At 37.8% G+C, this 12708-nt stretch overlaps 1 protein-coding gene across 2 annotated transcripts in view; it reads left to right on the top strand.

Annotated features, from left to right (window-relative positions):
• Positions 1–11081, top strand: part of LOC134795666 (netrin-B-like) — a 241329-nt gene extending 230248 nt beyond the window's left edge. Inside the window, exons 3-7 of one of the 2 annotated variants that reach the window (XM_063767582.1) lie at positions 2929–3078; positions 3728–3790; positions 6863–6937; positions 9302–9485; positions 10152–11081. In XM_063767582.1, coding sequence (XP_063623652.1) covers positions 2929–3078; positions 3728–3790; positions 6863–6937; positions 9302–9485; positions 10152–10302 — 623 coding nt within the window. In that variant the 3' untranslated portion in view covers positions 10303–11081. Of the gene's footprint in view, positions 1–2928; positions 3079–3727; positions 3798–6862; positions 6938–9301; positions 9486–10151 lie in introns of both variants that reach the window. The other variant, XM_063767583.1, reaches the window with a different exon arrangement.
• Positions 11082–12708: the final 1627 nt, after the last annotated feature.

Raw genomic sequence — 12708 nt, forward strand, 5'->3', positions numbered from 1 at the left:
AGCCAGATAAGTCATTGATTATTGGCGATATTTCATAAGACTTCGGTATTAAAGAAATATCTTGCCATTACTTCTTCATTTTAAGTTGAAGTTTAGTTTCAAACTTGGAGATCAATTTAGGTTACAATACATAAAACTGAGCTCTCATCTTTATGGCGACCATCAAAAATAAAAACTAACAGTTTTGATATTAAAACTTACTTCCAAATCTCGTATTTTATAAAAAGAACAATAACGTTTCATAATTAAACTAACGGGCAAAGAATTTAACAAGAACCGTTTAAACTCCCATAAAAAACTTCAAAAATGTACGAAACTCACTTACGACATTCTTTCTCCAATGCACCAGTACAAATGCCTTAAATACGTGATATAAAACTTAATAGTAAAGAAAAAAAAGGGCGTAAGTACAATAAGGGCTTACAGGCAGCCTTAAGGAGTCAAATTGTATTGCAATAAAAGAGGGTATAAAAAGTTTTTATTGAGTTCAAGTGAACGCTGAAGGGATAAGTAGAAGTTTTGCGAAGGTTCGTTTCATTTAAGATATGTTTGACTTGTGATATTTTTGTTATTTATGACAAGTTTTTTAAGGTCATTCTAAGGATTGTTTTAGACTGGCTTTGTTAAACCTCAAACTCAATCAAAATTAAATATACTTATAATATTTAATAGCAAACCGTTTATAATTCAAAAAAGTTTATTTTTATGGAAGTTAATGTACCTACTCAACGAAGTACTACCTAAAGATAATACAGTAACTTACCTACTTATTACAGGTAAAACTTAAACTATTAAATAACTCGTGCAAGAGTGACATATCCTTTTATTTACATATCTAACGTAACATTAGAACTTACTAAAAATAAACCTTTTTTACGACTCACGCCCCATTCCAAACAACATTTTCAAACACATAACATAAACCCTTGAAAATCCAATACAATCCAATATCAGCTGAAATATCAGACCGTCAGCAATCGCATAAAAACTAAAAACAAAAGCCAACCACAGGCCATTTGTCGGCCTGCCGAATAGCCACCATAAAAATTTCCCGGCCTAGAGCGCGAAATGGTCCGGGACGAAATCACCCCCTAGGGACCAAACACTATTCGAACACATTGGTTTTTGGACCGTGTGCTGACTTGCACTTGGTAACGATGTAAGGGTTTAGTTTGATAATGTTAAGTTAGTAGGTTTAGGCAATCTTGAACTAGTATGTTTTAAATTTTGATTTAATCAATCTTTAAAATAGTAGGCTGCCGATTAAAAAAAACAAAATGATTCCATTTTAACGACCAAAAAACTTACGTTACCAAAGGGTTAGTTTTATCGTCCTAAGAACAACAGAAAGAAGAATAATAGTTTTCACTATACTTAATCACATTTTGCTGAAGTTTGATTATTTATAGCCATCATCAAACTATTTTGGCTTTATTAATTTTCGCTTGGATTTTTATTTGTGACGATCACAAAACATGTACGAACATGGGAACATGTACAGACAACAACACCAAGGAGAGAAGAAATCAATAAGTGTGCATCACGAAATGGACCCAACTCAGCATAATGCTAGCTATAAGCCAGCGCTGGTCTTCCGTAGGGCCCATTCGGTGATGCCACGACAGATAACACATAAAGATACATATTAAACACAACAATAATTAAGAAAACAGAGAATACAAAAAAAAACACAAAATAAATAATTAGGAAAACAAAAAACAAAAAAATAAATAAAGTATTTATTATTCGTTTTTGTATACGACGATCAAAGTTTTAACCCAAAAAATAGCATCACCATTTATATTTCCCCATCGCAACACCAGCAAGGATAGTTTTGACACACTCCCAAAAGGTCAGGTCAATCAGCCCCAAACTCAATTATCTGTCCAAGAAACCCCTCGTTTCGGGATATTCCACCGCTTTACGAGGGACAGGGGTTCGGAGCAAGGCAACTATTGGGTGCCTGAGTGTTTTGATGGCCGATCACATTTAACAGTTGAGTAGACAAGCCTTTTTCGGGTCGACCGCGAGCTAGGGTCGTGATAATAGTAATTTTCGGGGATTGAGTGATTGTAATCAGAGTTTGGGTTTCTTGCGGGTTTTGGAATGGCAACATTGTTGTGTTTTGTGTGTTTGACTGTCTGCGGCATATCTTAGTTTTGCTTTCAAATTATTTTGTTTACATTTATTTTGTTTCAATAACTGATGTTTTGAGTTTTGTATAAGTAAATTATACCTACCTATGTCAACATTATTGTTCGTTGTTACGTTTTATATTTTATATAAAATGTTTTGACATCACAAATATCTCAATTGAATTGTCTTTGGTCTGAGTGTTAGTTTAGCCAATTCGAATCACGACAGTTGGATTGTGTGTGTCGACAAGCTGAATTGCAGTCAAGTAAATAAACTCTTTGAACTTCAAATGAACTGGTCATGCGAAATGAAGCTTAATAGTATAAATAATCATAACCTTGTTAATGTTTAAATTCTATTTTTAAGACGAATTGTAAATGCCGTTAGGTACGTCGGAAAGAAGCGTAAACCAAAGAAAGTAAAGTGAGCTCATATAATACCTATGTACCTACTTATGTTTTCATTTCAGCTACTGTGCTACTAACACGTCTAGTCTACAGTTTCATATACTTATTTTGATCATAACATCTGTTCTAGTTTAAAATATGTACCTACGTCACCTATGTGTCACATATACAAGACATATCTGTGATCGATGCGGCAAGAATTAGTCATTGGATTAAACAGCTATCACAGTCAATGTAGACTGTAGACTGCATCCTCAAAATATCACCTTAGACGCTGCAACTACTATTTGCAAAGATGCTGTAGCCAATGATAATGTTACTAGGTATAGAGTTCCAATTTTGAAAGAAATAAAAAGATTTGTGACAGCCTCGTTTTCTTTCACAGCATGCGACTGCCATCCAGTGGGAGCGAGCGGCAAGACCTGCAACCAGACGAGCGGGCAATGCCCGTGCAAGGACGGCGTGACTGGCACGACTTGCAACCGCTGTGCCAAGGGTTACCAGCAGTCCAGAAGCCACATCGCGCCCTGCATACGTGAGTGGCAACCCTAGTGTAGAACTATACCTGTATACAGAGTGTTTCCTAATAGTAGCAAAAACTCAAACTATCCAAAGTTACCAACAAGAGGTCCCAATGTTTCGCGATTCCTTATTTAGGAGATAAATTTTGAAATCAGGGTTTAAAAGCAATGGATTTTCACACTGCTAAATCGCTTAGCTGTCGTCTTAATAACCATTTCCCAAAATCACAAAAAAAACGAAAACATAAAGTGTTCAGTACCTGCCATTCATTCTCGTTCTCTGCTATTGCTTAGAGCTCCTTATATAACGCTATACAGTTTCTGCTCGGTTAAACAAATAATACTATAGTCCAACTAATACTCTAGTACTTTTTGGATTAGTCTGGGTTTTTATTTCCATTTTTATAAATATTTGGCCATAGAAAATTATCGAGTTAATTTTGTTGGCTGGTTTTACGGTATTGTCTATGTTTACTTCAATATTGTAACTTCTCCTTGTAATATAAATCTCTCCTGCACCAACATAGCTATATGTCTATTTTACCCAATGGTTGACTGATAGAGAATGTCTGGCATTAGGTCTGACATTTGTACAATTTTCTTTGTTGTACAATACAATGAAATAAATATTGGAAACAATATAAATGGATCATCTGTTAACAGGTATTCCTCGAGTGGTGACAGCGGTACAGGCCATGGAGGCAGTCGACGGGGAGCCGGCGCGCGGTAAGTAGTAAGTGGCCTTCATTGCACTTCCACCATCACGAACGCGGTCACGATGATGATGATGTTACCGATGTTGTTCTTGATAATTATGTTGCTTAGAAAAATGACGGTGATGAATATAATTATTTTGATGAGGGTGATGAAGAGGATGATGATAATGACGTTGATGCTTATAATGATGTTGATGAGAATTACGATGTTGTTCACGAAAACGATAAAAGGAAAAAAGGCTAATTTCTTACGTAAGATACTGATTTAATTTTTCAGTAAAAAGTTATATGGCGAATAAGTAATTGCAATATTTTTGCTGCTATGTTATTTTCCAGCTTTCCATTCCTACAGTATAAGTCAGTAAAGTAATTGATAGTTTTTTTTTAAACTTCATGAGTAGTGTCACTCTGTACAAAATCAACGATAAAATAAGACCTAAAATTAAATTATTTTGGCTTACCTAGATGTAAATTAAGACCCTTAGTACTTACATCAACCATCACTGACATCATCCGCACAACACCACAATTACAACGCAACATTTTCAACAACGAAAGTATAATTTCTTACCTTATTATTTATTCAATAATTGACAAATGGCACCGATGTATTACAAAATCTTCGTGCCATTTCTTCAACTCACTCAACCTTAAAAAACTCATCGTGATCGCGCTTTCCAAGGAATGACCGTATCGTTTTCAATCTAATAAGTTTTACATTTCTCTAAGTAGATTACTTCACTGCCATCTCATTTCCTGCTAATATCTGCGGACGCGATAGATTTATGTCTGAAATTGAATTCTGCGAGTGCATTTCGAATGGACAGTTTTAATTTAAATTTTATGTTGAGGTACAAGACTTTTGGATCATTTTTTCTTTGGAAAGAAAAACTTTTCTTGATCGATTATGTTGGTTATTGCATGTATAAACTTTTTTATTTCCATGATATCAAATCTCGGGGTGAATTACAGCCAGGAACCGAGTGGCTGAGTGGACCAGGTGTCCAAAATCGTTCGCACACGATTTTTTTCCGAAAAACAAAGTTGTGTTTAGATTATTCTGAACAACGCGCCCGCTTTTCTACCTCGGCTACCGTACTTTAGATTTAGTAGGTACAGAAGAAATTATAAGATTAAAATCAATGAAGTTCTCGATTATAAGTAGATTCCTGCAAGAAATCTAGACATAAACTCTTGGTGGGCATCTTCTGAAGTGACCAATTGGCAGTTTTTATGGCCATTAATGTACAGATTTCAATCGCAGACACATTAAAATCGAATATTTTACTTTAAAGCCCCTTTATTGGCAATAAACGCAAATACGGTCGTTCTCATTCTAATTGATTTGCACATTACCTTTTAATTTACGTCTCGGGACCGATTTTTATCACCTTTTCGACCACTTGAAACTAAAATGCCGTATCTGGCTGTAATATCAGAGAGGCACGCTGCTTTTGGGCATAAAAAGGCAGTTTTAGCGATCGGTAGGATAATCTCGTCGGTAAAAGGGTGACACAAATGGGTCTTAACTTGAGGCTATCTTTGGGAAAAGTATACTTAAGTAATTGTTTTACAGTTTTTATGTAAAAGGGTAACTTTTTGTTTATTGTAACCAATGACTTGGCGATTTAGAATAACCATATGACCATTTAATTTTCATATTGTAATATAGATATTTTACTTACCTGTCATTTTGTATAGTATTATTGAATCGCTTTCCTGAAGATAGCCATGAACTATTTTCTCAAGCTCTTAGTCACTTTGAAACCCCCTAACAGTAATTGTCTCGTAAAGTTTTTTCAAGATTCCATAAAAGTATAAATAAAGGATGACTCACGTTAGACCGGGCCGTGTCCGGGCCGGAGCTTCCAGTTTCGTTTTCTATGGAAAGCATCACGTGATCACCTGTAATCTGTCATAGAAAAGTAAGCGCCGGAAGCTCCGGCCCGGTCTAATGTGAGTCATCCTTAAAGCTTGGTTATAATTTTACGAAATCTTGCATTAATCCAGTTGCTACACATATTTAATCTGCACTGCACACTGTCTGCCCGATTCGAACTTTAAGTTACGTCAATTAATAGATCTAGAAACGATATGGATTAGATGTGTCAGTGTCAAAAGTGACGTTTTTGTTTGAAGAAACGTCACATTTGACACTGGCTTATCTAATCCATATCGTTTCTAGATCTATTTATTCACGTACTATCTTAAAGTTCTAATCAGGCAGTGTGAGCTCAGATGGGAGTTTCCTGGAGTAAGAGATGCAGTATGACTAATCCATACAAGTTCCTCTTGCCCGGCGTTCCTTGCCCCACCTCACCTTAAATAAGCTATGAGCTTGAGAAAACTAGTCGTCATTGATGTTGTTAAGAGTTCATTCTGATTCGTGCTTTGTTCAATCATTCTCATACATTTTCTTTTGTTGTCAGTGCCGAAGACGAGGTAACTTCATGTTTGTCTGTCTTGTATCGTCTATTAGTACCTAAAATATATGTTTACACTTAACTAAAGGCACTACACCAAATGCGTAACATGCATAGTCACTCATAATTTTGGAGTAATTAAGGGTCATACAAGCAATCTGACAGCTGATAAATTTACAAACTTTACGACACGTGCGCCAATTATGCCACATAACGCATGTGGTTCTGCCTTTTGAATTGATTGCTGAATTTTTACTAAAATTTTAATAAAAACTACTCCGACTGTACTTGTCTAAATTAGGTAAAAATATTTTTCTTGTACTGTCATATCTCTCTCCTGCATATATTATAAGCTTTGAAGCTAAACGCGGTCTAGAATCTAGTTAATCTATTGCAGGCCTTTAAGCTTACCTACATCAAACCTAAAGCCAGAGACTAGCATTACTTAAGGATGACTAACGTTAGACTGCATGGGACGTCTCCGGGCCGGAGCTTCCGGCGCATCGTTTTCTATGGAAAGCGTCATGTGATCACCTGTCATTTCATAGAAAAGTAAGCGCCGGAAGCTCCGGCCCGGACACGGCCCGGTCTAATGCCAGTCATCCTTTAACCAGATAATTGGGGCAGTGTGGGGTGTAATGAGAACTGTAATGTTGCAGCGGCGGATCAGTGCGGCCGGTGCCGCGCCGGCGCACGCACGCTAAACCTCAACAAGTTCTGCAGCCGAGATTACGGTAAGTACTTTGCTACTTCATTCAACATGAAGAGTCGTCTACTTATAGCACAGACAAAACATCCACCAGACTTAGCATAGTCGCGCTACCCCCTCTGCCACGCATACCTACGGTAATTTTACTCCATGTTCGAGTCGAAAGTGTCTTTGTGTGACGTCCGTGAACTCGTTCGTCGTTTGAACGGACCAATCACGGCACGGGACTTCGCTCACCTCGTCCCGCGCACCCCCGCATTTTTGGCATCATCGGTTGCATGAAATAATTGCTCTAAACTCGGTCTAGAGGATTCCTAGTCTATGACTTATAGATTTGGCGACTTAGGGCTCATTTAGACGATGCGAGTTTCATACCATTGCGGGTTTTGATCGGTCAGTTGAATTGGACGTAACCAACAGTCCGCAATGTAAATAAAATCGAGTTCACGCGCCGTCTAAATCAGCCCTTATTGTGAACCTCTCGCACTCTGCCCTCGCAGATTGTCAGTCGTACAGTGATCCTTTTCTTAAATCGTTATCAAATAGGGTGGCGCAATTGGCAGAACTCGACGCATCTTCATACCAACAAGCTAGGGACTGACACTAACCATTTCGTACAGAAACTTTACTGGACCCCCGAGAATGTTATACTTAACTGGACTAGTGAGTTTCGCCTCAAAGCAGTTGCGCTTCGAACAGCTGGGTAGGCTAGGCAGTCAAAGATGCTAAACGTTTACTTACTATGTCTCTGTAAAACACATACCTTACCTACTTTTGCCGTAGCCAGATAAAAAATGGCTTTTGGAGTGGACCCTTTTTAGGTATTCGTACGTGACTTTTTACACGACTGCCCAAAAAAAGAGTGTATTGTTTCCATGTATTTAGCATAAAAAGCCCACACGTCTACAGCTCCATTCGATCGCAAACAAATTACTTCCTCACTAATCCTCGCCCATGCCGAGATACAGTTCCCATATTCGCGTGATTGATACCATGTATGCTCTTTACTGAAATACTAATTACACTTATTACCGAACTGTTAGTTGCGATACATCACTAGAAAATCAGTCGTTTGAATAAATTGGCGTGTGGGTATCGCATTAGCTTGACGTATGTGGAAATTGTAAGCAGTTTGGTTGAACGGGACGGAAGGTGTGATGCTTTTATGGTGAGGTACTCCTCATCGTAAAAACAAAGTGGGTTCTGGGTCTTGAATATAATCTTAAGTTCTACGAGTCAATAATAGATTTGTTTGCCCCAACTCTAAACCAACTTTATGGTTCCTCTACACGATGGCCCAACATATTGGTCCAATATGTTGAGAGGGTAGTGGTGTCGGTTGTCTTATGGCGCGCGGGATGGCGATGGGTTGGCCGCGGTGTCGGTTTTTTGTCCGCACATCAAAGGGAGTGGGCCAGCGATGGCGGTACGCATCTACACGTGGCCCAATCCATAGTGCGTGCTCGAACGCGGTCGAGTGCGGACGTTTGTACTCAGTACAATGTACGTTTTTTTTATTAAAATGACGAGTACGTGGCCTCATTATAGATGTAATGAAGGAATAGGAAATTTACGCAGACAGTACATTTACAATTTAAATAAATAAATATAACAATACATACTTATAGTTAAATAAATGAATATTAGATACATATCTTACTATATATAGTAAGTACATACATTGCACAATTTGCATAGCTATGTTGGTAAGCTAGTAACAAAATTAATTAAAATTAAAATATCAAAAATATGCTCTAAAATAATTTAAACAAATTATATGGTAACATGTAATTAAAAAAGATATGTAATTAATTTAATTCTTTAAAAAAACCTAACATTCATTTATTTTCGGGAAGTAGGTATCATCAAAAAACTCTTGCAGCTGTTACGACATTTTTTTTTTATTACATGATGAAAATAATGGTACGTGGCGTATAGATAAATTGCTGCAACGGCTAATGCTTCCACGTCCATCTTGGAAACCGGTTAGATCACAACTGAATGTCGCCATCGTGTAGTTGCGTTCCAACCACCACAAGGTCAACTCGCTGGCGCAGCGCTGGGCCATCGTGTAGAGGAGCCATTAGTTTCCAGGTTGAAGATTGTAGGTACATAAAAAAAACCATGTCAAGGGAGAATTCCTCATACCTAACGGGTAACGAGATCATTAAAACGCTAGTAATTTGTTAAAATAACATATTTAAGGAAATCGCCTCCATACACACAAAAAGATTACAAAATCAGGCCGGTCTGTTCAGCCACCATCAGCATCTTCAGGAAGTTTTACCATAAATCGTCTGCAATGGACGAAAAGGCCTTGGTGAATTTGTTAATATCTATATAACAGGACTATTTGATTTAGATATATGAACGCTAATTCGTTTTGCAGTCATAATGGGCAAGGTGGTCGGGCGCGAGGCGAGCGCGCCGGGAGACGAATGGGCGCGGCTGCAGCTCAGCGTGCAGGCGGTGTACAAGCGCGGCCCGCGGAGCCGTCTGCGGCGCGGCGCCGCGCCGCTCTACGTGCGCGCCAGGGACCTCGCATGCAAGTGCCCGAAGCTCAAGATTAACAAGTAAGTGTATTATCTTTAACTTTAGAAGAAGGCCAAATTCCGGACGCATGTAACCATTACTGAAAGATGGAAAGCGGTGATTGGGTAGCCTTAATAAGTTCGTGCCTGGCCCACACGGGCTCCAAACTCAAGATTCACAAATAAAGTACCTATTCTATCTTCCTGATAAGCAAGACAAATTCTCTTGGTCTAGACCTCTACAAGCCTCAGCTTAAAAAGTGAGTGTGAGTGTGTAAGGGCATTTATTTGTATGATGATACAGATATTTGTTCCTGAGTCATGGTTGTTTTCTATGTATTTAATTATTTATATACTACATATATCGTTGTCTGAGTACCCACAACACAAGCCTTCTTGAGCTTACATGCTAAGCCCCACGGCTTAGTCAATTTGTGTAAAAATGTCCTATAATATTTATTTATTTATAACAATCTCCTGCCCTTTCAATAAGATACAATTCCTGGTGTAAATATACCAGGGACGCGTGGTATGGATGGAAAAGGACAAATTTCTAAGCCTATTAGCTAGCTTCAAATGCTTCGAGCACAAAATTGACAAGAAGCAGAAGGTACTCACTTAAATGCTTATGTTTCTCAATAGTTAAAATAATCACGGTAGAATGTGAGGGCACATACATCTGCTTTACACAAGAACTTCTATTCGCAGGTCATACCTAATCCTAGGAGTGGAAAAAGAAGGAGCCTCATCAGGAATGCCAGGGCTGACGGTAGGCGATCGGACCCTGCTGCTGGAATGGCGCGACGACTGGCACCGACGCATCCGACGTCTGCAGCGCCGGGCTATCAACTGCCACTAATGTGGCCAACTTCAGGTCTCGTAGAACCTTGAACAGCGAATATGTCGAATCAATAGCGGTGCGCGGCCGCCATTTTGTAAAGCATTCGCGACGCCATCTTGGCGACGACTGTAATAACTTGTTTGACGTTTAGCGGTAAGTATTGTCCGATTGTAGTTTATTGCCACTACCCTGTTTTGCGTAGTAACTTTTAATATTCGCCAGTTTTTACTCATAATTTTTAATACCAAAAATATCTTAAATCGTCTTTTCTACTTCCTAGGGTTACGTTATAAAAATGTACATTAAAAGATTTATTTATTTAACAAATTTAAGCTAGGGCTACCGATTGTTTCGTTCCATTACTTGCATTTTTGTATAATTGTTACTTATGGAATGCATGTTATTATATTGTAAGTACAATTAACGGCGTCGGATGTACCATTTTGACAGAGTCGTGGTAAACTCATAAAATACTGAACAGTGACAGATTATCCCCATGGTTTGTACAAGGGAAAGTGTCACTCTTAAGGCCACCGAGTCAAGAAAGATCATAAAATCGATTACTTATCGATTGACAAGATTTGTCGATGTCTTCTCGTTTTGGCCTCACTTAATTTCTTATGTCGTGTCGATTGTACAAGTTAGATTTAGGTCACTCACGCGATAGTCACAATGGTTTATATACCTCATTTATTAATATAGACTTATATCGTTAAGGGTTACATATTTAATTTATGATAGCTTAGATTTTCTACTTGCGCGACTAGGTCTCATTTAGACGATGCGAGAACTCGCATGCGAGTTTCATTTATTGCGGCTTTTGGTCCGTTGGTTGAATTGGACGTAACCAACAATCCGCAATGTAACTAAAATCGCATGCGAGTTCGCGCGCCGTCTAAATCAGTCCTTATTATGAAAATCGTGTTCGATTATAAAACTAATGGGCTCGTTTTAAACTGGGTGATATCGGATTTGAACGAAGTAATACCTACTTGATAACGTTATCAGTTTTAAAATACGAACTCAATTCAAGTACCTAGTACTACCTAGCTACCTTTTTTGCGTAGAAAGTGACCAAGGTCCGGTGAATGTTTTGCAGTAATCAGCCAAATCGCATATAAAACTTAGTGGACTTTTTGCACTAAGAGGTGTACTGAAAATACTAATCATGGAGGGCAATGACCTCGAACCATAACTGCCATTTAAGACTGTTAATGCTAGAGTGAGACAGACACACACAAAATGTGTTGCGGTTTCGCTCCTTTCGTTGAAATGTGCATTTCTTTTATGAATTAATTATATTCATTTGTGACTTTGGTCATTTTAGCGCTCATATAATAACCGTGCAGCTGTAATAGATTTTCATTAAGGTCTGTCCACCATTTACCTTTATGCAAAAGGTTTTGTTACTAAAGATAAAATTAAATAATTTGCTTAAGGCTTTAAATTATCGGTCTAAATATATAAAAAAATCATTTGCTACATTTTCTTGCCAAAGCAATGTACAGTTCATAAAATCACTATATTTTGTTTTTCTATCTCTTTGAATGTTTAGGCCACTGTCAGACTGTCACTTAATATTAAGATTAGCTAAATAACAAATATGTGAAACATGGAACCAGAAGAAAACTACATACCTATGTCTATAATAATGTATAGGTTAAGGGCTCATTTAGACGATGCGAGAATTCGCATGCGAGTTTCATTACATTGCGGGTTTTGATCGGTCGATTGAATTGGACGTAACTAACAGTCCGCAATGTAACTAAAATCGCATGCGAGTTCGCGCACTATCTAAATCAGCCCTAGTGGCCCTAAATGACGTAAACATAATTGGTTTTGGGTTTATTTTGCTCTCAATATGGCAACATATGGATAAATCATACAAATGCCAGTCACATAGCAATGTAATTAAATTCATAAAAATAATGACAGTCGGCTTAAATGTCCAAAACAGTCTCTTAAGTACATGAACAATATGCGCCTATGAAGGTATGTACAGTATTATTAGCTTTACTAAGTTTAGATATTAACTATAGGGCTGAATCTGAAATTGTGACGTCATTTTCTGTATTTTGAAAATTCACATAATTTTTGTTGCAATTTTCAACTATATTTACTTACAGAATTATCTAATTCATATCTTAGCGTTTATCCCTGTTTCATCTTCAAGCTAAAGGTGCATCCACACCGCAGTTTACTTATGTGGGGCAACACGGTAATAAAATAACGTTATGAAACTTACCTAGTGTGGCATTAGGTAACTTACCTTAATATTGCACAGTGTTGTTTCACAGTTGCTCCACATAAGTTAACTGCGGTGTGGATGCACCTTAACGTTTCTAAGACTAGTCACTTGGGTCTTCAAAATTATAGAGTTATCATAAAGTCCATTTTACATCCTTTTTTGACATAAATAGACAC

Source organism: Cydia splendana, chromosome 12 (assembly GCF_910591565.1).
Source record: "Cydia splendana chromosome 12, ilCydSple1.2, whole genome shotgun sequence".
Taxonomy (NCBI): domain Eukaryota; kingdom Metazoa; phylum Arthropoda; class Insecta; order Lepidoptera; family Tortricidae; genus Cydia; species Cydia splendana.